The sequence below is a fragment of the Pseudonaja textilis genome, chromosome 2 (genome assembly GCF_049901715.1).
Source record: "Pseudonaja textilis isolate UNSWEBS1 chromosome 2, rPseTex1.2, whole genome shotgun sequence".
In the NCBI taxonomy this organism is placed as follows: Eukaryota; Metazoa; Chordata; class Lepidosauria; order Squamata; family Elapidae; genus Pseudonaja; species Pseudonaja textilis.
Window position 1 is genome coordinate 107,337,170 of NC_141991.1, and position 24,657 is coordinate 107,361,826.

The 24,657-nt window shown below is 38.0% G+C and overlaps 1 protein-coding gene across 16 annotated transcripts in view; it reads left to right on the forward strand.

The window, feature by feature from the left end:
• EXOC7 (exocyst complex component 7) overlaps window positions 1-21,036 on the forward strand; it is a 42,432-nt gene extending 21,396 nt beyond the window's left edge. For 8 of the 16 annotated variants that reach the window (XM_087924827.1, XM_087924836.1, XM_087924823.1 and 5 more), the window contains 13 exons: window positions 452-597; window positions 690-842; window positions 3,112-3,210; window positions 3,754-3,816; window positions 8,806-8,872; window positions 10,235-10,273; window positions 12,095-12,160; window positions 12,839-12,959; window positions 14,945-15,040; window positions 17,031-17,094; window positions 19,331-19,372; window positions 19,494-19,627; window positions 20,784-21,036. In XM_087924827.1, the coding sequence (XP_087780953.1) occupies window positions 452-597; window positions 690-842; window positions 3,112-3,210; window positions 3,754-3,816; window positions 8,806-8,872; window positions 10,235-10,273; window positions 12,095-12,160; window positions 12,839-12,959; window positions 14,945-15,040; window positions 17,031-17,094; window positions 19,331-19,372; window positions 19,494-19,627; window positions 20,784-20,886 (1,193 nt within the window). In that variant the 3' untranslated portion in view covers window positions 20,887-21,036. The remainder of the gene's footprint in view (window positions 1-451; window positions 598-689; window positions 843-3,111; window positions 3,211-3,753; window positions 3,817-8,805; window positions 8,873-10,234; window positions 10,274-12,094; window positions 12,161-12,838; window positions 12,960-14,944; window positions 15,041-17,030; window positions 17,095-19,330; window positions 19,373-19,493; window positions 19,628-20,783) is intronic. The other 8 variants (XM_087924832.1, XM_087924834.1, XM_026702040.2 and 5 more) reach the window with 1 other exon arrangement.
• The last annotated feature ends 3,621 nt before the right edge of the window (window positions 21,037-24,657 follow it).

Here is a 24,657-nt window from a genome sequence, read left to right on the forward strand (position 1 = left end):
ATTGAATGAATGGTAATTGATTCTTCTTAATTGTTGTAAATTAATTCCAAAATCCCTAGTCAGAAATATATAAGGAGCTCTGCAGGTTTTAGCAAAAATCTATTGTAAATACAATTATCAGTATTTTACAGTAATTAAAAAATGAATAAGAGAAAGATGTTGAACAATTCACATTTGGTCTTTCTTCTACATATGTACATACATCTTAAAAGTTTTATCTTGTTGATAAAAAGATGGAATATCCAATATTCATTATATGTGTCTCAGGTGGATGTGCTTACTTGGCAGCTTTACCTTACGATTAGTTAAATGGCATAAAGTTGCAACACTTACACAATTGGTAGATTTTAGTTTTCATATTCTGCTATATTTCACAGTTCTGTATTTATTCATATGTTTATATATCAGCTAAAAGAAACTAGCATCTTATGTCCTTTTATAACCCCCATAGGGAGAGATGACATGCTGGACATGGAGATTGATGTGTACATCCATTGTGTGAGTGCCTTCATAAAACTGGCCCAAAGCGAGTACCAGCTACTAACTGAAATCATCCCGGAACATCACCAGAAGAAGACATTTGATTCACTTATTCAGGTCTCTTCAAAACACAGCATGCCCTTCCTTCTGTGATAGTTCAAAATCCCATATTCACTTCTCTAACTCAACCAATATTTGCTTTTCTATAGGAGTCTTTAGACAACTTGATGATTGAAGGAGACAACATTGTGTCTGCAGCCCGGAAGGCCATTATGCGCCATGATTACTCAGCTGTGCTGACTATCTTCCCCATCCTAAGGCACTTAAAGCAGACAAAGCCAGAATTTGATCAGGTTTTGCAGGTAATTGGTTAGCAATGAAACTAGAACCCGCTAGATCACATAAACTCAGAATTTAGTGTATAGTTTTTCATGGTGTGATGATTGCAAACAGTTGGGAACTGTAGGAGTTTGATTGACAACCCGCTTGTCCAAAGTCAAATGAAAAGAGTAATAGATACCAAATGCAGATATTGAAACGGGAGGCTATAGAAATCAAATAATTAATCAATGTATGCTCTGGACTAGTAAGCAGAACTCAAAGGAAAGAGTTCACAGAAAGCAGGAGTCAAGCTAAGCAAAAACGGGTCGGTGACCACTGCTTCTACCTGCTGTTCCTCTTTTTATTAGCCACAAGTCTAGGAGGAACCCCAAATTGCAGGCCTGCTCCTTGATGGTAGTACCATTTCATTCAGAGTTCTGGAACCAGAGAGCTTCTCAAGAAATAACGGTTGCTGAAACTGGGCATGTCTAGTCCAATGAAAAGAAAGACTGGGGTGACATGAGAGCAGTGTTGCAATGTCTCAGAGGCTGCCACAAAGAAGAGAGAGTCAAGCTATTCTCCAGAGCGCCTTCAAGAAGCAATGGGTGGAAACTCATCAAGGAGAGGAGAAATTTAGAACTAAGGAGAAATTTCCTGACAGAACAATTAATCAGTGGAACAATTTGCCTCCAGAAGTTGTGAATGCTCCAACTCTGGAAGTTTTTAAGAAGAGATTGGATAACCATCTGTCTGAAGTGGTGTAGGGTATCCTGCCTAAGCAGGAGGTTGGACTAGAAGATCTCCAAGGTCCCTTCCAACTCTGTTATTCTAAATATTCTATTCTAAATAGCATTTCCCTCTTGCTAAGATTGCTCTGTTCTGCTTCATCCTGGCCCTCACAGCCTTCTCAAGCACCAGGACAGGACCTCCACCACGTTTCTTGCTTGGCTCAGGACAGAGATATACAATATCATTAGGTTTCATTCAATATCAATAATAATAAAATTAATGAGTGTCCCACATACAATATAAAACAGATCTCATGTGACCAACTGATTTTTTTTTAATTGTCACTAAGAAAAGGGTCTCCCAAGACTCCAGGCAGTGGTTCATAGCAAAGATGATCGTACTCTGATCTTGTTCTTAATGTCATTCAGCCTGGGTGAATGAAAAGGTAGAAACTGGAAATAGGGCACCTCTGAAAACTTAAACACTGCAGATTCACTAGTGTGAAATACTAGCGTGACATATACATCATTAAGAGAAGCAAAGGGAAAAATAATTTCTATCTATATAGTGAAACTAAGTCAAGATGGGCTTTCAGAAGGATTGAAAATGTTAAATTGCATTGCAGGAGCAGGGAAATCAGCATAAGGAATAGTGATGATATGCTTCCTTTTGCCCAGAGGTATACAGCTGAATTATACAGTATCTGAAACTTCCAGAGAGTTTTCATATATAGAGTTCCTTTCACACAGATACAGTGTCAATTCTTACAAGACTCAGATTAGACATTGCTATTGTTGTAATTATTACGATTATGATTAAAACTTGTACGTAGCTTGAATCTCAGTGACAGTAATAAAGAAATTACAATAAAACCTAAAACATGAAGGAAAAATTTAGCAATTCCTTGTCTGGATTATCTAGATCTCTCACTGGGACGATGTGAGAGACCTAGATAAAGAGCTAGGTCTTCACCACTTTTCTAAACAATAGCAGAGTAAAGGCTATCCAGATCTCGAGGGAAACCTTGTTCCAGAGGGCAGGTGCTATACCTCAGGGAAGGTGCACTTCCAGGGTCCTGAGAAACGACATTGCTTAATTGTACGTACAAACCTGGATTGTGCCAACCCTGCAGAATTGAATTGGCCTGATAGATGTTATGGGATACAGACAGTCCTTCAGATAATCAGGCCCAATGCCATTAAGGCTACTTGTTTTAAGTAGCTTTGCCCCTAGAAGGATGGAAATTTGTTTGGGAATCTTAATTTTTCAGGTTATGGGTGATACATTAAGCTGCTTTGTACCATAAGGAGAAATGCATTTTTAATGCATTTGATCAGCTCAGGCAGGAAATGGAGTAATACTAAAAGATAAGGTTCAATCTGTCAGAAGCACATACTGTACCTAGCAAGGCATTTAATCAAGAAAGTTTTAAGCTTTTTTGACTGTGATACAAACTTCATAGAGATAAAGTTAAAGTCTTATATGAGATACCACAAGAGAACTATGAGTGATTTGCTTCATTATCAGTTATTAGTTGCGATCCCCATTTTGAATTGTTTCATGTTGTGACTCATATTTCAGGGTACAGCAGCCAGCACTAAGAACAAATTACCAAGCCTCATAACCTCAATGGAGACCACAGGAGCCAAGGCTCTGGAACATTTTGCAGACAATATCAAGGTAATTAGCATCCCTTTGGAGGTGAATTATCTCTTTGCCACCAAAAGCAATCCAAGAAACTTGTATAAATGTTTCAGTTGTTACTTTTGTAGTAATAGTCACAAATTCCAGAAGGTATCCTGCAGAAGAGAAAGAAAATCTGTCAGCAAGTTTTCTTGAATTTAAGGCACATTTCTGACAAAATGCATTGGATAATACCTCTCAATTAGAAGCATCCCCAACCATACAACAAAGTTCTCGCCGTTTTAAAATGTCCACAGTTCATCTGGCTGAAAAAGAGAAGTTGAATTATGGGCAAATCAAACATACCAAAGGAGGTGGCTTAAAATACACATCTATCCAAGCATTTTTTTCAGTTACCAGTAGATGGTGACCTTGGACTTTAGGGACATGGAAAGAGTGAGGTGGTTCAACTCATTCATATAATTTATTTATCAAATTTATTTGCCACCCATCTCGTGGTTCAAGCGACTCTTTGTAAAAAATAAAAAAAAGATTATCATTTTAAACCATTCTAAACTATTTCATCATTTTTTTTTCCAGAACAATCCAGATAAGGAATATAATATGCCAAAAGATGGGACAGTTCATGAACTCACCAGCAATGTATGTGAAAACAATTCAGAATGCCTTGGTAACATGAAGCCCCCCCCCCCCCGCTCTTGTTTTACAGAAGAGGGAGAAACTTAATGTTGTAAGATTAAACTACTTTTATAGTTAGAACCTGGAATTAGTCTAATGAGGTTAGTATCATACCTACAAATTCTGCTTAGGAATTTTTCTTCTCTCATTTTATGTAGCTTATAGAACTTGGTGAGCACAATGAGTTATTTTATTTATTTATTTATTTTTATTTGTCAATCGCTTACAAGATAATAGGTATAAGTATAAACATAGTTATGAATACATGAAATGGATACATATAAGAAAAATAAAAAGAAACAATAGGACAAGGACGGTAGGCACGTTGGTGCGCTTATGCACGCCCCCTACAGACCTCTTAGGAAAGGGGTGAGGTCAGGTTAAAGTTTTTGGGGTTTGGGGAAGAAAACCACAGAGTCGGTTAGGTAGAGGTAGAGTATTCCAGACATTGACCACTCTTATTATCTGCTGTAAACCCTGCATTGGTGACAGGAAAGGCATCTGGCCACTCAACTCCATTCAGTTGCCCTGACTCCACCCCAATGTAAGGGATTACAGAGTCATTAAAGACAAAAAAAATGGGAATCAAAATGGGTTGCTGGAAATGGACAGCTGAGCTGGTACAGATATTCTTAACATTTCCTATTTTAAGGACCACAATCACTCTGTGAAAGGAGAACACTTTTTTTCTGAAAAGGATGAAGATGTTTTTGGAAACATTTTGTTATTACCTTGCTTGGCTATGTTAAGTATTAAGTATTAAGACCATAAAAATTAAAATACTATTGTTGACAATATTTTTGTCTGCCATAACAGTAAAATAACAAGGCAGAGTAAATTGGGACTGGGATGTTATTATAGTAGTCTTTTCCTGAGCCCGGAACATGAAACGCACAAATATCCCAATCATGAGAGAAATGTAACTATCATAAAAGTGTTTTATTTTGGCTTCTAAGGTTAAATCTTGGAAAAGCCCAGTCTAATCCTGGATTCCATGAAGTACACAGCTGAGATACTCAGTCCCTTTGCTTCAGCTCATTCAGTTGGAAACTGGCTGGTCTGCCTTTTTTGTTCTTTTCTTCTTTTTTCATGGTCTCTCTTCCAATTGGGTAGGACAATAAGATCCCCCCCTACACTTCTGCACTGGGGAATGCTAGTGTAGCACACAAACAGTAAACTGCTTATATTTGGTTATTTCTGACATTAGTCAAGGATGTTCCACCAATTTGAGGGGAGGGAAACATCCTTGTGATTCCAATTTGGCAAAGACCAGGCACAATAACTTCCTAGGGTTTGCATGCAAGCAGGAAATGTCCCTCTTTTCTTCCTCTGCTAGTCTTGTCTAGCAATGCCAAGACCATCATCAGAAATGAAGTCTGTCCATTTAAAAATTCATAGGCTCTGATGGGATATTGAGTTGCTTTGTGATCTGCTCTTGTCTCTTCTGGAGTAGCAAAAGGAGAGTTCAGCTTGCTAAGGAAAACAGCAGAAAGGGCTAATAGGAAGGCATGGGTGAATCTCAAGAGGTTGGTTAAGAGTAGCTCTGTGGTTTTAAAAGAGGAACCAGCAAAGTCTTGACAATTCAATAGAAGAGATGACAGTGTGAGAAACATGATAATCAAGCAGCATTGAAGTAGAATTCCTGTAGAGGCTCAGTGGTAGATGATTTCTGAGCAGCTGTATACAAACTTCAGCCAAGAGCTAAACTACAAAATGCATTAAATATGTAGGATGCAGCTGGTCTTTGGGACATTTATTTATAACTATATAAGCTACAGGGAGGGATTCTGATCAAGAATGTTCCTCACAAGGATTTACTTTGCAAAATTGGTTTCCCTCAATATGGTCTTTTAAACATGGAAAACAAGACTGCTATCATTTTTATTTTTATTTTTTAAAAAACCTTTTAAATGGTGAGATTCACAAACATGGCTGAGGGAAATTCTTGATCAGTGCTCTTGATCAGTGATCTCTCTTATGCTTTGCACTACTGGAAAGAAAAAAAGAGGGGCAGCTACATGCTGCATATTTCATACATAGGTGGTTTATCCTTTGACATGGACAATTGATTTATTGCTTGAGCCATAGAACAAAAATGTAAATAATATTTTCAGCCTCAGATTCTTTCCATGGAAAAGATCTGTTTTATTTTAAGCTCTGAATTAGTTGGCATTTAGGACTGTACTTAATAGAGGCCTGTATTTTATATTATTTTGATACCAAGGGCTTCTTGACATGAGTTTCTCAGAATATGCCTACCTTTTCTTAATGGATATAGAATTGATTTTTTAAAAAACAAAATGGAGGACCCCCCCCCCATTAAATAAATAAAAAAATCCACCTACACCAGGGGTGTCAAACTCGCAGCCCGCAGGCCGGATGTTTCACACGCTGACCATGACCACCTCCGATTTAGCAAAGCAGGGGAAGTCACAATACTTCACGTGACGACATGATGCCACAAGTTTGGCACCCCTGATCTAGAGCAATCTCTCAATTACGAGTGCAGGTGATATAAGCAAAGGTTTTGAACTTCATCTCTGACTGCTCCTTTTTTAAAAAAATAATTTTATTGAGAAATGCAGCAAGTAATGTGGTTAAGAGGGAAAGAAATTATTAAAAAGACAAAATGACTGCCTGCTTTCATTACTAAGTTACTATCAAAATTATTATTCTTTCCTTCTTCAACATAACTATAATCACTTCTTCCCCTCAACACTTTTTTAATCATCCAGTCTAAAAGTCATCATATTAGTTAATTAAAGAAAGTCCAGAAAAGGTTTAGTATTCCAAAAAAGTATTTAATCTTTCATTGTGGGTAGTTCAGTATATCTCAGTTTTATACACCTATAATTTGTTAGCTGACAAAATAGTATACTTTTCTGTGAATGTATTTATCAGAAGCAAATACTGTACATTCTTCTGTAGTGGTCCAGCATTCCTCTCCTCCATCCTATAACTTTCACTGTGTTTAATAATAAACATTATTCTTTATTTCAAATTTGTAATCCATAAAAGAAGAGTAAAAAATTAAAGAGAGGCTTCTTTTTTCCTGGGTCCATAACAGTAATCCTTGACTCACAAGCATAATTCAGCCTGAGTTTGGCTCTTGGTGATTAAGCAGGTTACCACATGACCGTACTTTACTTGAGGGCCTTTTTTTGCAGCAGTTATTAAGCCCAACACTATAGTAGGCCTACTTCCAGAAAGTAAATGCCTGTTTCCCACAGAAAAAACATTGCAAATTGTGATCGTGTGACTGTGGGACTCTACAAGCAGCTATAAATGCAAGCGAGTTGCCAAGTGTCCAAAATAATCACAGGGGAGGGTCAACTGTCAGATCTTTGAAACTGGTTTGTAAGTAGCTCTGTGGAGATCTAGCCTAACTTTGCTAAATGACTGGTCAAAAACTCAAGGACTACCTGTGGGTCTCTTTCAACACTTCTGTACTTCTGTAATCACATGTTCTTTTCAGAACTTCATCTTTCTCTTTTTTATGTACTTATTTCTTTAACATTGTGGGCCAATCAACTTCCTTAACGAATGTAAACTGGCCACAATTGTGCCCAAAATTTCTGCTGCTAAACAAGACAGTTATTAAGTGAATTGTGTCCCTTTTCATGACTTTTTTGCCAAGATGTTAAGTGAGTCATGTTGTTAAGTGAATCAGGCTTCTCCCATTGACTTTGCTTGTTGGAAGTGAGCTGGAAAGGTGACAAATGATGATCGCATAACTCCAATACAGTGCAATATACGTGAGTTGCCAAGTGCCTTAATTTTATGCACATAATCACTGGGGATGCTGCAATGGCCAACGTGAAAACTGGTCATAAGTAACTTTTTTCAGTGCCATTGTAACTTTGAACGGTTATTAAACAAATGGTTGTAAGTCAAGGATACCTGTAGATTTTCTGTTTATTTAATTCAAAAACATACTTCAGATGAGGCAGTGTTTCAAATTTAACTCTTGTTCCAAAATTCTGGTAAGTTTTTTGCATTTAATCCCTTTTAAATCTTTATAACTGACTTCATTCTTTTTACCTTAGTCTTTCTCAGATTGAAGGTATACTCACCCAAGGTGGCTTTAGCTAACCTGTTATAACTTTAAATTTGCCCCATTTAAACATACTTAAAAAGTTCATGGGGCACATCTGGTGTCCTTTAAATAGGCCTCATGCAAAGCTGTGAGCATGGTATTTTCTTCCACAGCTCCTGGCATTCTAGTCACAAGAATATCCCACACCATCCCCAGAGCTCATGTGGGAAATTTCATGGCTCCTTCTTGCCCAGAGAAGCTCCACTGAGCATATTGCTCAACTGTCCGTCTTTGCCTCTGTGTCATCCCCACGGTTTTTGCAGAGATGTGCTAGTCTTCCATGTTTACATCCAGAAATCTCCACTCACTATCATATTTGGGCAAGACTAGAAAAGAGTTCTTTCTGTAACCTGATGAGCTGTTCGCAGTCAGGCTAGACCAGGGGTAGGGAAACTTGGCTCTTTTATCACTTATGGACTTCAACTCCCAGAATTCCTGAGTGAGCCATAAAATGTTCCCCATCCCTGGCCTACTGGTTTTTCAGTTGTGAGGGAAGTCAATTTTTGATTTGAATAGAACTGTTTAATATACAAATGTAGGACATATTCTTTATATGGGACTGTTTAATATACAAATGTAGGACATATTCTTTATACGGGACTGTTTAATATACAAATGTAGGACATATTCTTTATATGTCCTACATTTGTATATTAAACAGTCCCATTCAAGGAAAAAAATGTTTTCCCCCACAACTGAAATGGTAACCAGTAGGCCAGTGATGGGGAACCTTTTATGGCTCACTCAGGAATTCTGGGAGTTGAAGTCCATAAGTGATAAAAGAGCCAAGTTTCCCTACCCCTGAGTTAGATGGATCAGATATTTCATTCTAAAGACCTTTTCCTTTCTCTTTACAGGCCATTCTCTTCCTGCAACAATTGCTTGATTTTCAAGAGACTGCAGGTGCCATGCTGGCATCCCAAGGTACCTATGCCAAGACCCATGAATGCATTCCTGGCACTGATCAAATCATTTCCTTTGCTTGCTTTGCAGTCAAACCTCCTTTTAAGGATGTGACTTATTCACTTCTTGCATACTCAGCATTCTAGCTTTGGTCTGGTACAGTAAAAGCTGCTACCGTCTAAGTAATTATATTAAGCTTTAGAGAGGGACTCTGGCTTTTCTTATCAGCCTCTAAAAGTGCTTTGGGATCCTTGAAATCTGAAAGGATGAATGTAAAATGGCCTTTTAACTCCAAAACCCAGCATCTTTTAATGAAAGATTTTCCAGATCATTCTCAATGCATGGCAAGGTTGTTAGTTGGATTTCATAACCCAGCCATAGTAGCACATTCATTTGATTCTGAGGGGATTTTTTATAGAAGACAGAAGTTTTGAAATCATTGTTTCTGTTAAAAGCTAAAACCACATCAAATGGCTCTCATATTAACCTTTCAGGATGTGTAACCTTTCAGCTATTGATGAAGATTTCAGGTGTATTTTCTTACCTAATTATCATTATATCATTTGTTTCCTTTATTGTGACTTTCCCTGAGGAATTAAAATGAACATCATTTTTGTCCAGTCAGATCCATTGCTAAGAAGGTTTAACTGCAATTGCATCTTGCATGTTAACAGCTACCAAACAATATTTAAAACACTATCCATTTCTGTCAGTGTCAACTACCTTTATGCCTCCTTTACTGGCTAAAATGATTATGGACAAAGGCAGTTGTAGAGCCATCTTCTTAATTGGCTCATAGAATGGCTGCTGATTATCAGCGAAGCTAAAAACAGCACACAGAACATGGTTTTGTGTTTTTTCAAACTGATGCAGAAATGGGGGGAAATGTGAAAACTATATAGAAAGTGAATGAGATCGTACAGTATTTATCAATCCTGAGCTTCCTAAAACCTCTGTTTTGGATTCCAGGAAATCGAATTCACAGAACAGAATGTACTGAGATTAAACAAACCAACCAACACACAGGGGAGCTAGGGAAGAATTTCTCTTGTTTCTGCCCTTCAACTTTACATATTTGGGGCAGAATGTCATGGCTGAGACTGGCAGTTCAGGCTGCCGTCTTTACCCACCTATTGGAGGGTGAGCACCACTGAATGCAGTGTGGCTTGTTTCCAACTAGATGGGGATAAGAATGCATCCTCTTAAAAAAGAAGTGGCTCCCCACTGCCGAGTCCATAGCACTGTCTGTTGGTATCTTCTGCTTTGTTCTGGAAAGTATGGTTGTTTCTAACCTGTCTTTTTGAACTTTGCCTTTCTTTATTTCCTTCTTCCTCTTTTTTTCCTTCCAATCCTTTTGCCTCAATTCTGCCTTAAATTCTATAGTTCTTGGGGACACATACAATATACCTTTAGATCCCAGAGGTAAGCAGTAGCAATATTTGTACTACCCGCATGCATAGCTAATACTACTGTCTCAATCTCTCTTTCTTTCTTTGTATCTACTTACAGATTTCTGTTTGTTGTTGTTCTTATCTCAGAAAAAGCCTATCTAATTGTCTGAAAATGTCCAAATCAGTGGGGCTAGTTATAACTATAATATGGTTATTTTTTCTGCACATATAACTGGTATGCCACTGCCAGTTTTCATAAAGATTAGACATCTGTAAAGCCGCACAAAGCTTTCGTTAATGGCACCATATGATTTGCCCTTCATCTGAAGAGTTTAGTCACGTCTGAGCAAATAACACAGTATACGCATACTGTATATCATAAAATATTCCAAGAGCCATTCTTTCTGTCATTTTTTTTATAAAACAACTTCAACGAAGCTCTGCTTTTGAACAAGAAACAGAAAGATTGTTGCTGGGTTACAGTTCTTCTGTCTTCTGTAAACTAATGTCATCCACATACTTCTGTTCCTGATATGGCTAAAGGTGCATCTCTTATTTCTGATTCCACATCTGAAATATCATAAGATAGAGATGGAAGGACAGCTTGGTAAGAGAAGTTTGCTTTTGGAAAATGATGAACAAAGAAAGGTTTAATTACTCTTCCAGTACCCACCCATATGACAATGTACCCATTGCTAGTTTTTGTTTACCAAAATTGGCTGCTATGTCTCTGTTACATGTATTGGCATGTTACATATATTATGTTACATATTCAATTATAATGGATAACCTGTCCTGTTCAGAAATCTTGGTTATTCCCATAGTCTCCTAGAAGATTCAATATTGCCTGCAGCAATAATACCGTATTTCCCCATGTATAAGCCACCCCTTTTTTCCAAAATTTTCAAGCCCAAAAAGTAGGGGGTGGCATATACAAAGCAGGTACACTTTTATACGTGAAAATGCATAAAATAATAAAGTAGGAATAAACTGGTTTTCCAGCAGTATGCTATACTTTTTAAAAAATTGTACGTGATGATACGATTACGAGTGCGAGTACGCGATAGAAATGCATACGCTAGGCATCGGCCTGAATGCTTCATTCCTACTCTCGTTCCGATGCGTAGATTGCTAGCGTCGCCCGCACCGCTTTCGGCGTCATGACCGAAGTTGTAGATCTAGACGTCGAATTTTGTTTCTTTGTAAATTTTCTTTCTTCATAACTTGTTTCTCTAATAAAATATTTTTTTCAAAACTTCACAGTCCAAAAATTGGGGGGGGGTGGCTTATACAAAGCGGGTGCTTATACATGGGGAAATACGGTAGATTCAAGGATGTTAAGTTTTTATGAAAATGCATTTTATTTCAACCTTAATGGTTCTGGTAGCAAAATAAATTTTTGGAGTGAGGATTCAGTGTGAAACTGCACAGTTCATCAGCTTATTAAAAGAGCTGTGAAATGTTTTGTAATAGTAGCAGAAGTCTTCAGTGCATTTCTCAGTGATGAGGGTATTTGTAAATGTTAAATTGTTTTCTTTAAAATTTTCCAAAACAATCAAATATCTAGAGTAGCCCTTTCTCCAAATTTTAAGTTCTCAGTTGCAGGTCAGTCATTCCTGCTCTCTCCAGCCAAGATTGCCAATAATGAAGAGAGTAAAACTGCAGACAAGCAATAACTTGAGACTCAGGTATGAAAGTGTCAGTTGGTGGGGGAAGCATTTTGTCGTAGTACATCCAGAAAGAAATATTTTAGGTGATCTTATAGAAACAGAAAGTTGAAGAAGAAACAAAACAGCAGTTCCTAAATTATTAAATAGTATATAGTAACTAATTTAATTTTTGTTCCTTTCAGAGACTAGCTCTTCAGCCAGTAGTTACAGTTCAGAGTTCAGTAGACGGTTGCTGAGCACCTACATCTGTGAGTATTTCTTCAAGTGTGTGACACCCTCACTCTCTTGGGCTCATGCACATTTGACCTGACTTGTTTAGTGCAATAACTTCTAATAAGACAAGCTTAAGATTATGCTGACAACTGATCTTAGTGGCAGTGGGACTGAGAAGTGGGATAATGTTGTTATCTCTATCTATCTAAAACAAGAGGGAAATGCCAGTTGAATAAAAGCATCTAGAATTCATCCTCAGATATTGAATTGTAATAAATAAATAAAAATACTCTTAGACTCTGCATTAGATTTACTGTAGTAGTCTTTCCCAATCTTCCTGTACAAATGTGCTTGAGGATTCTGGTTGTTGGAGTCCAAAAATCGAGAGGGGACTGATATGTATTACTAATTTCTGTCTTATAGCTGAAAGATCTGCCATTCAGTCTTTCATGAAGGTTTAACTCCATTTATCAAGGAACAGACAAAATTAATAATGACTTTCTCATTATGTATTGAAAAAAAGTTTCATACCTGAGAAACTATTATTCAGGAGTTTTTGAAATAGATCATTAAGGATTTATACAAAAGAAAAACAACTAAAATTACATTTTCAAATGAGTACAGTCAGAAAGTACGATATACTTAACACCGTTGTTAAACTTGAAAACTTTGTAAATAGTCTTTTTTTCCCTCTCATGCATTTTTTTATTAAGGCAAAGTTCTGGGCAATTTACAACTAAACCTTCTCAGTAAATCTAAAGTTTATGAGGACCCAGCATTAAGTGCCATCTTCCTGCTTAATAACTACAATTACATTCTCAAGTCTCTTGAAAAGTAAGTATAAGTAGATCACTTGTAGATATTGGCAGAAAATCCAGTATGTTTATTCTTCCATTTATCTCCTTTGTTGTGTTCATCAGCTTCTTTTATTCATTCTTCTGCAGAATTCTTCTTCTTCTTCTTTTTTGCTGCTGCTGCTGCTGTTGTTTTTATGTACTTTCAAAAAAGGTCCTTTGAAGTATTTCATCTCTTCTGTTAAAATTATCTTATGTATGGCAGTGGAAAAAAGAAAATAGTTTCAATGTGGAAAGGACTTTCATCTTGTCACCTGAGAGGCTTTTTGTTCTGGAGAGTACTTTCCAAGCAATCCAAGGAATAATTTTCTGCTGGTAGTTTTTCATTTTTCATGACAATCAGTCCAACTCAGAAAAATGAGTGTTGTAATAGTTCATGTACAGCTCTGTGGATTCCGTGCGTTGTCTAGTGCAGTAGTTTCTCAATACAATTGGACTTAACTAGGACATAGAGTTGAGGTTATTCAGGTACATAATGTATCATAAGAAATAGGTACACACAATCATTTGAGCATTGGACAAGAAAATCCATCTGGCTTAAACAGAATTAAAGAAAGTACAGAGACACATGGAAAAGGCAGCAGGAATTCTTCTTCTCATCTATCAGTGAGATGACCACAGTCTTTAAGCCTGATACATGAGAGCCTTTTTGGTGCAGTGCTGAAAGGGCTGGGCTAGAAACCAGGAGACATTGAGTTCTAGTCCCACCTTAGCCATGAAAGCCAGCTGGATGACTTTGTATCAGGCATTGATAGAACTCAATGTTTTAAAAAGTCTGGGTCCTGGCAATCTTAAAGAATTGGCTTTTTAATTCCCAGGATTTTCACGTACAGTTGAAGGCATCTATGCTTTTCCTGGAATGCCCCGTCTTCCCAGTTTGCAATTCCCATCAACTGAAGCTTTTCCAGTTGTACAACCCAATAAATACTGCTTTTGTGTGTATTTCCTGCCACTTTCATTTTCTCATCATTTTTTGTTTGGAATCCAGTATGTCTTGAGATGGGGAATAAAATCTTAAACTCTTAAGAGCCTAGCATAGAGGATGTTTTTAAAAATCATGCTAACTGGTTTTTTTTTTACATCCCTAGAAACTGCAGCTTTGTCTTCACTGTTTTCCTGTTTGCTTAAAATGTTTTAAAGTGCTTAAGGGTAAAAACAAATAACTCTTAAAAAATCAAAGTAACACCAAAATGTTCTTAATAATTAAGCGTCAATCCTTTTTACATCTCATCTGATATTCAATGCACAAAAAGAAGTAGAAGAAAAGAAAATATTTTTGGAGTATACTCAAGATCAGTTTGTTCCTGACTGATGATAAGCAACTATTGAAAAGAGAAGATGAATGTGAATAATAACTTATATTCTTTAGCCTAAACTGATATTTCAATATAAAGATCTGCCAATCTCCTCCTCATTGGTGAATGCATTTTTATTTGAGTATTCTTTGCTTTCTCCTTAGCCTGTTGTCAACCAAGATTTCAAGACCTTGCACCAATGTTTAGTATTGTTATGCCTTTAAAAATTAGAGCAAATTTTTGAAATTAATTGCCCTTCCTTCATAATTGAGGAACACACAAGAACTCTTTAATCTTGCGATGAACCTTGTAGATCCCTGGAAAGAAATGAAACCAACTTTTGTTTTCTAAAGGTTTTTGAAGCTCAAATAACCTGGAGAAATTTGGAGAACTTCTGCAACTCAGCACCAGGTCATAGTCAAGTGGCCCATTCCATCCAATCCCACCTCCATTACCCCCAGAGGCAGGCTTGGTTGTTTGCTGCCCTCATAATTCTTTTACCCTGACTTCCAGTATCGGTTAAAATATGTTGAACACTGATCCAATTTAAGGATGACAGAAGGACAGGGTTTTTTTTCTTTACCAGTTTGAAATGGATTCTTTTTTATAGGCAGAAAAATGCTGCTATTTCACAGATTCCTGTTCATTGAGCCCTCTTCCCTTTTCCTAGGTCTGAATTAATCCAGTTGGTAGCTGTGACACAGAAGACAGCAGAAAGATCTTATAGAGAACTCATTGAGCAGCAAATTCTGACATATCAATGCAGGTGAGAATAGAACTTATCTAGTCATTTTCCATTTGAGTTCTGACTTGACTGCTTTAATCAAACTCTCATGCCCACACAAAGAGAATTTTAGCAAATTGTGGTAGAGCAAGAGAAGGCAAATTGTCCTTCTTGAAAAGGACAAGTAAAATGTTTGGTATCATTGGATTTTAGTACTAATTAGGAAGCAAATTCAGTTCCATCCACTTGCATTATGAAGGACATACTGTCCTTTTGAGAATCCAGCATTACTGATGCTAAGATAATATTTGAAGATAAAACATGCTGATGAAAATAGAAACTGATATGAAGATAAATGGCATTTGGCTTCTTATCCTTATTTAATTGGGAATGAGAGGTTACTTTCTCCCCCGTTTCTGTTCCACATTTATATAAACTATTGACTCACCCGAGAGTTTGGGGTTTGGTATTATCAGTGTGCTGATGATATCAATTATATCTTTTGATCCTAGGCTGGCAAAAGACCTACAACATTCTTTCCCAGAGCCTAGAGCAGAGGTCTCCAAACTTGACAACTTTAAGACTTGTGGACTTCAATTCCCAGAATTCTCCAGCTAGCAGCTGGCTGGAGAATTCTTGGAGTTGAAGTCTACAAATCTTAAAGTTGCCAAGTTTGGGGATCCCTAGCCTAGAGTCTACACTGGTTTGGATGGGGAGGAAACATCTCTGACTCAATCCTATCAAAACTGAGTGGCTGTGGGTGATTGAACCACCTTGATTTGAGGATGTTCCACCTTAAACTTAGAGAAGCCCTTTGAAAGCTTCATTTGATGTGCCTGTTGTGCCTTTTCCTAGATTGAGAGGTCCTTACTCTTGCCCTGGTCACCTCATGGCCTGACTACTATAATATGCTCTGCCCTTGAAAACTGACTGGAAGCTTCAGCTGGTCCAGAATGCAGCAGCATGATCAGCGATGGACACTTTTGTCCTGTTCTGCAAGCTGCATTGATTATCAATTTGTTTCCAGGTGCTATTCAAGGTGCTGGTCATTATCTATAAATGACTTAGGGCCTAATTATTGGAGGGACCACTGATCTCCCCTTTAAATCCTCTGGTATGATTGGCACACTTATGGTTCCTTTGATTAAATAATGCCATCTGTTGGAGCCATAGAATCACACTTTCTTTGCCATAGCACCAACATCGGGAATAAGTTTTCTGCAACATTATCCTGGGACATGTATATTTGCCTTCATTCATAAAGAACTCTGTTCTTTTTATTGCTTGAAATTAAAATAAAACCAGGTGCAACTGATTTTATCCCAGTCTGCTAAGTCAAATCTATGAGTTAGATTCTTTTGTGTGCATGTATGTGTTTGAATGTGTAGATTTTCTCTTTGTGAATGTCTAAACAGTTATCATTTAGTGACTGCCTTGCTTAGCAATTAGTCACAGTGACAACAGTAATGGAAAAATAACTCAAAGTGAGGATAGCTGCCAATTTTATGACCTCTGCAAGTTTATAAAGCAAAGGACAGCTTTGTAAGGTCATCAGTTTTAATTTCACTTAGTAACCTCTTCCCTTAATGACTGAGTTACCAGATCCAATTGAGGTAACCAAATGAGGACTACTTGTATATACATGAGCATATTCATGAATGATAATTGCCTTTGCCAGTTCGTGTCTTAGCTTAATGCATCCACTTCTGAGATATGGACAAATCAGTACACAGGATGATTTGAACCCCCAATTACTTTACTTTTAAGGGTTTGAAATGGCAAAAGCTAGCTTTTATCCTTTGTGTTCATCTACACTGTCATATCAGCTGTAGCTTAACCAAAGCTATCTAAAGATGAAGGTTCCATTCACCCCTGAATACCTGCATGGAAGAGTCCCTGAGAGAGAAGGAGGTCATTGGAGTCTCCTGATCAAACAATGGAGTACACCACAAAATTATTTCTCATTGGCATATTTATTTGATCTCTTGGGGATCACATCTACTTTGTTGAATCTTCTGTAAATCTATTGCAGCTGGTTAAAAGTAACAGATTATATCTCGGATAAAAACCTACCTGTCTTCCAACCTGGAGTCAAGGTAAGAATAGTTTAAATTTAAGTTTTATGAGTTAGAAAATTGGAAAGTCCTGTATATGTGTGTCTAATTACTTAAAGTGCACTTCTTTTGTTCTTCAAGAATCAGTTTAAAGCACTGCTGGTGTGCCATATCTGAAAAGAGAAAGTAGTTTCTGTTTTGGAAGTAGTTGTGGCAAAAACAGCCCCTTTCCCATTTCCACCCCACCCTGCAGCAAAAACAGTTGATGTATGTCCAAGTGTTAATGGGATTTTTATTGCTAGGGATAACATCATCTTTGCTGGGAATCATATTTTAGCTCAACAATTAAGAATAGTTTTAAAAATTCCTCATCCTACTTAGCAGTCTTCCCCTACCTGTGTGATTGTGTTTTATTCTTCTCTTCTTTTTGCTCATTTTAGTGCTTTAACTGGAGGACATGACAGGCAATCTTTGACTTACGACCTCAATTGACTCCAAAAATTGTGTTGCTAAGCAAGACAGTTGTTAAGGGAGACTGGCCCCATTTTATGATCTTTCTGCCACAGTTGTTAAGTGAATCACTGTAATTGTTAAGTGAATTGTGTGTTGTTGAATGAATCTTTGCTTGTCAGAAGCCGAATTGTCAACTGGCATGTATTTCTGACAGTTTCAGTTTCCCAGGGTCACCCGATCCCCACTTGTGACCTGCTCCTGACAAGCAAAGTCAATGGGGAAAGCTAGATTCACTTCACAACCATGTGATTTGCTTAACAACGGCAGTACTTTGATTAACATCGACTAAAATGACTCACTTAACAACTACCTTCTCTGACAGTGGAAATTCTATTCCCAATTGTGGCTGTAAGTCAAGGACCCCCTGTGTCAACTACTAGAATAAAGACGTGCTTAATACAGGTGGTACTTGATTTAATGATCACAATTAAACCCAAAATGAATGTTGCTAAGTGAGACATTCGTTGCCTGAATTTTGCCCCATTGAACAAACTTTCTTGCCACATTTATGAAGTGAATCATTGCCATTGCTAAATTAGTAACCCGGTTGCTAAGTGAATCGGGCTTCCCCATTAACTTTGCTTGTCAGAAGGTCGCAAAAGGTGATCACATGACCCCGGGACACTGCAACCGTCATAAATATGAGTCCATTGCCAAGGGTCTAAATTTTGATCACTGTAATGGTCATAAGCGTGAAACACAGTCATGTCACTTTTTTTCAGTATCTGTGATGACCCAGGGTGGGATACAAAATAAACACAGTCACAAAAACAGGTGAACCCCCTTTTATTTCTTTACTTTGCTTCAAAGCTCCAAATATCCTTGACTGGCGACAAAAAACTTCCCCACAAGCTAGGAGGAAATGCCGTTTAAACTAAAAATGCCTATAAATTATAAAGAGTAAAAACAACACAAACTATGCTGAAGTAATTAAGGGAACCAGGCAAGATAAGGGCTTGAAGACGTCCACAGATATAGGAACACATACTGGGAAGGACACCAAACTCAGAGAGGAACAATGGACTAGAGATATTTCCACGCTTTGTTTCCAGCACTGGCCCATACGCAAGTTCCTTCCTTTTAACCAGTTCTCACAGCTGCAGCCCATGAAAAGGATCAAAGCCCTTTCCTCCCCCATAGACCATGCCATTCATGTTTCTCCCTTATCCTCTCCTCCCTGTGTGTCCTAGGATGAAGAGGGGATGGGCCTGGTTCTTCCTCTGACTGCCCAGCCAGCCTCTGCCCTTCCCCAGCCTCCTCCACAACCTCCAGAGCCACACTTCCACTCCCTGTCGGCTGTTCCTTCTCTCCCTTGGAGTCAGTCTCCAACAGGGGCATGACAGTATTGTTGTAAATTTGAATGGTCACTAAGTGAACTGTTGTAAATTGAGGACTACCTGCAATTGCCTGAAAGGACACTGCAGATCTCACTTTGAACCGCTCGGTCTCCGTGCCCCCATTAGTAGGTCCCTTTCTCTTTTATAATCTCCTCCCTGCTCTCAACGACCAATTGAGACTGAAATATCTGCTTGCGAATTTTTTTGCATGGCTATTCTTATGTGTTCCATAATTAGTGTTTGAGGGCGATGTGGCCTTGAAAGGCAGGTTAAAACTCTTGAAGATAATAAGGCTATTGTACTCTGATCCCCTAAATCCAGGCTTGTATATGGAGCCTAGCGCTGAGGTAAGTGCTCACCCCCCCAAAAAAAGTCAAGAAGCAATTTGAACACCACCGCTAACTTTCATTTCCCTTCATTGTTGGCAGCTAAAAGACAAGGAGAGGCAAGTGATCAAAGAGCGCTTCAAGGTAATGCGCTGGCAAAGGTTTGACATTTTGTTTTCCCTCTGACTTGCATGCCTTTGTTTGTTGCTTGCTGTTCAGTTCCGGATGCTGTACATCTCTTAATTCAATCTTTTCTATGGGAAAGGGTTTCAATGATGGCCTGGAGGAGCTGTGTAAAATCCAGAAGGCATGGGCCATCCCTGACACAGAGCAGAGGGACAATATTCGGCACGCCCAGAAAACCATTGTGGAAGAGACGTATGCCACCTTCCTTAACAGGTGCCTCTTTGTATGTTTGGGGAGAATTCTGACAGGTGGGCCTATCCCCGAAGCCATCTCTGGTGTCCCTTGCCCTTAAGAGGACCAGACAACCAGACTGCTGTGTGTATGAAGTTATAATGTTGCCTTCAACACTCACAGAACACAGGGCTTGTGTTTTTTATTGTTCTATATGGCACACTAGGCTTTGCATTACATAGATGGATAGAGTAGCTGACCAAATTCATGATTCCAGCCATTCCTTCTCCTTCTCCCACTTTGTGGGTTGTTTTTGACCTGTTCTAAGTCTGCCACTTGAAGGCCAGACAAGGATTAATGGATGGAAACTGAAGAAGAAGAAATTCAACCTGGAAATAAGGATAAATTTTCTGGCAGTGAAACCTATGGTGGCACAGTGGTTAGAGTGCAACATTGCAGGCTACTTCTGCTGCCTGCAATTTAGCAGTACAAATCTCATGAGGCTCAGGGTTGACTCAGCCTTCCATCCTTCCGAGGTGGGTAAAATGAGGACCCAGATTGTTGGAGGCAATATGCTGACTCTGTAAACCACTTAAAGAGGGCTCAAAAGCACTATAAAGCAGTATATAAGTCTCAGTGCTATTAGACTTATATACTAAGTGCTATTAACCAATGGAACAACTTGCCTTCAGAAGTTGTAGGAGCTTTATCGCTGGAAGCTTTCCAGAAGAGACTGGACTGCCATCTGTCAGAAATAGTGTAGGGTCTCCTGCTTGGGCAGGGGGGTTGGACTAGATGACCTATAAGATCCCTTCCAACTCTATTAATCTGTTAAAAGTATATACCTATTGAGTCTGTTGAATCCTCACTGAAGTAATTTTGGGGGGTTCTCCTTACATTTTTATAAACAATGTTTTTTGTTTGTCCAGATGTCTTCTGATATCTGTGTATGATGGTTTTGAGCGCATGAAGTCTGAGCACTCAAAAAGGACATTGATTTCAGTCAGCCTTCCCCCTGCCTTCAGAATTCAATTTCTGTAATCTCCTTTGGCCATACTAGCTGAAGACTCTTCTGGAGGGAAACAAGATAGGAAAAATGGATGGTGTTCTGTTAACTAAAAAGGAAGCGAGGAGCAATTAGAGAATGAAGAATGTTCTCCTTGCTTACACAGTATTATCTTTGCTTTTTGTCTGACAGGTATGGTAGTGTACCCTTTACCAAGAATCCTGAAAAATACATTAAATACAGAGTTGAGCAAGTGGGTGAGATGATTGAAAAGCTCTTTGATACATCAGCCTGATCTCTCGTCTGCACATTGGTGATTTCCTAGTTCTCTTTTATTGCGAAAGCCATGGATTAAACTTGTATTTATCAAATGTATAAACTTCTAAGAACATGATTTGTGGTTTATATGTCCTCTTTGGAGATTATAGGAAGACTAATTCCTTCAGGTGTCTTGTGTCTTTCTTTTTCTCTCTCATTTTTAATTAAGAGACATGCTGTAAAGTTTTTCTCTATTTCTGATTCAGATGAATGGTAATTGTTCAGATTCAAGAAGGAAAAACCAAGAAACTACTCCTTACATTTTGTGACTTTTTTAGAATACATATAGAAAGGAAGGAGAGGGAGGAACTCCGTTTTGGTTGCCATGCTTAAAGATGCAAAAAAGACATGGATTTTGCTGAAGGCAATTAGAAAAAAAGAATGGAATGGAATGGAATGGAATGGAATGGAATGGAATGGAATAGAATAGAATAGAATAGAATAGAATAGAATAGAATAGAATAGAATAGAATAGAATAGAATAGAATACTTTTATTGGCCAAGTGTGATTGGACACACAAGGAATTTGTCTTGGTGTAAATACTCTCAATATACATAAAAGAAAAAAATACAGTACATTCGTTAAGAGTCAAGAATCATAACGTACAACACTTAATAATAGTCACAGGGTACAATCAGCAATCAAATCATACTGGGAAACAGTCAATATAAATCGTAAGGATACAAGAGGGAAATGGGGCTATTTCAAAAATGCATCTGCATCCTTTGGGTATTGGGCAGTTGTAAAAATTTAAATATCTATCCCATCACTGGGGCAAGAAATGAAAGTCAACTTAGTCTGGTCAGCTACATACATGTTTTTAACTATACATTTATTTAAAGCAAGATTTGAAAGTTTATCTACAAATTTTCTTGCAGCCTCAAGGGAAATTTCCTGACAGAAACTAGCAAATTACTGGAAAATGTGTGACTCGTATATCATTGAAATGGAATGATTTATGAGAGGTCCTTGGTGCTCTCTGAACCTGAATGTTTTCTTGCAAATGTTTCATTACCCAAACTAGGTAACATGATCAGTTGGATTTTCTCTGAGCTGCTCTTGATTCATGTGAAAGTTTTATATGGCCAGGACTCAGGATATATGATTGCTCATACCACTATGTGCTCATAAAATTAGCTGAAACCTGAAGCCTGCTGTAATCATGCCATAAACTGGAACTAATAGCTCTAAATAGTAAGAATTATTATATATTTTAGTATCTTTATAGGGTAGCTATATATGTTTCTGCTTTGACTGAAACTCCTTTCTCCTAAGTCTAAGAGATAATCGAGAGAGTCAATAGTATTCCTTTTAAAGTTCTCCATTCCAGATATTCTAGAGATTCAAAAATAAATGTTATATGCTGGGTTATTTAATAGCATTCATTGAAGAGATAAAACGTTTTGCAGACATTTCCTATAATGTTGAGTGTTCTCACTGAAAATGGAAATATACTGTATCTTCAAGTGGCAAGCTCATATAAGTATGGGGAATGTATAGAATCGTGCTGGATCATGAAAGCCTGCTTTTAGAAGAACAATCCAGACAATTGATTTCTCCAAATGGCATCAATGAACACTACTCGGATTGAAGAGGATTTTTAACAGTAAAGTGGTCTTGTATCCTGAATTTAAGTAAATGATGTCACATTCTTTTATTTCCTACACAACACTGAGAAGGCTCAGGCAGTATAAACCCATTGAAGCATTTTATCCTGCATTGTGACATTGGTCTCACTTGATGGTGATCTCCCCAAACTGTGATTGGATTCTTACAGATACCCAGAATTTTCTCACAAAATATGCTTTAAAAAAACATCTGGAATTGCTCCCCGTTACCTCCACTTCTTGCAAATCTATTCTGGCATTCAAATGCTGTATGCATAGTTGTTATGACTCCCCTTCAAAATTCAAACGAACAAAACAGAAAGCAGCCATTTCACAATTAAATCAAACGGAAAGAAGTCTTACAAGATAACGGCTGGCAGAAACCACAGCATAAATCTTTACTCTGTCCGGCAAACCAGTCCTGGCAATAAATCTCCAGTCTCAGAGCTTCTTGCTATAACGTCCTCACTCAAATAGTCATTTTGTTCCTGGCAAAATGTACCAGCCCAGCTGTGTCCTTTTATCCTCATTCGCTCCAGCTGATTTTGCCTTCTCAACCGTCTTCTATTTTTTGCATTTAACCACAAATTTTCCAAGTTCTCATCTCTACTAGAAGACTCTCTCAAAACTTCCCTGTCAGCCACTCCTGGCTGTTGGATCAGATAAGGAACCAGAGGAGGTCAAAGGTCCTGACAATTCTAATACATCAGGTCTGTCGTCCTTTGTCACGTCCATCTCCTCATCCTGGTTATCAGTCCAATCACTAAGCCATGCTGGCTCATATTTTTCTGCCATGACCTCCTCACTTGAACTCATATCAGTCGCAGGAGCTGAATCCAAGCCCGGAGCCACAACACATAGTTATATGTAGGACCGTTTCCAGAGACAGGTAGAGATCATTCACAGATCAACGTTGGTCAGTCACCGAGCACAAGATGCCATCATCTGATACTTACCATTCTGATAAATCATAAATGTTCTTGGTCAAAGGGCTTTTGCTTTCTTTTGTTTCTTGAGAAATCCCATTGTCATAGTAGCAAGCGTTGCTGAAGAAGTGTCTGTGTTATGTGTTGTAGTGGCTAGATTTGCAAAAGGGGTCAAATAGATTACAGCAAAAGGAGTTTTGTTGATTGTTATCATCACTCATATTACTGAAGGTGCATGCATTTAATGCCCCAGAATTAAGACTAATTGGTTGAAATGTTTCTGTGCTAATCTATTGTCAAGGAAGAGCAAGTTCTGATGGCTGCAGGCTCAGAGTCAAGTAAGCAATCCATTCACATGTCCCAAAGATGCTTTTTTCAAGAGGCAACTGGTTTTTCTTTGAAGATGTTTTGCTTCTCATCTAAGAAGATTCTTCAGCTCTGACTGAATGGTGGGGAAGAGCTGAAGAAGCTTCTTGGATGAGAAGCAAAACGTCTTCAAAAAAACACCAGAAAGTCCAGTTGCCTTTTGAAAACACCTTTGGGACAATCATGACCTGGATAACTGAGAATCTCCATAGACAGTCCATTCACAGTCATCTAAGTTCCAGTGATGGTCCAGATCCCAAACAGCATTCATTCATGTCAGTTCCAGTTGCAAAAGAGTTTTATTATAAAAGCTTTTGCTACAAAAGAAATACTACGTTACACTTTCTAATTTACGTTTAATGTAATAATCCTCCGTCTATCATTTTTATTGGGTATTTCAATCTTCTAAGATCTCGTCTATTTATTTCTAGTCTTAACTTCTCTTTTATAATTATTTCTCTGGCATTCTAAGTTCAAACACATGACTTCTATTTTTTATTGTCTGTCTGTGGTTTACTAATATTGTTATTTCATTTTTGTTAGTTTCAGCTTTACTTTAACTCTGTTTATTGTGGTCCCAATCTACCAATTCATTCTCCTTTATTCCTTCAGCTTCCTTGTTTCAAGCTCTTTTCTGTCAGTTCTTTCCCCCCTATGTTTTCGGATGCTTTGAAATGCAGCCCCACTCCTCTGCATGTCTACCAACCCAACCACTTAGTGCCCTGCTGAAGGAGATACATTTCTCTTAAAGGGAACAACTCCCTTAAAAAGACCCAAGGAAAAAGGACAAAAATGAACAAAATGAATGGAATTTCTCCATGCCCATCCCCTCACAATTCTCATAATAG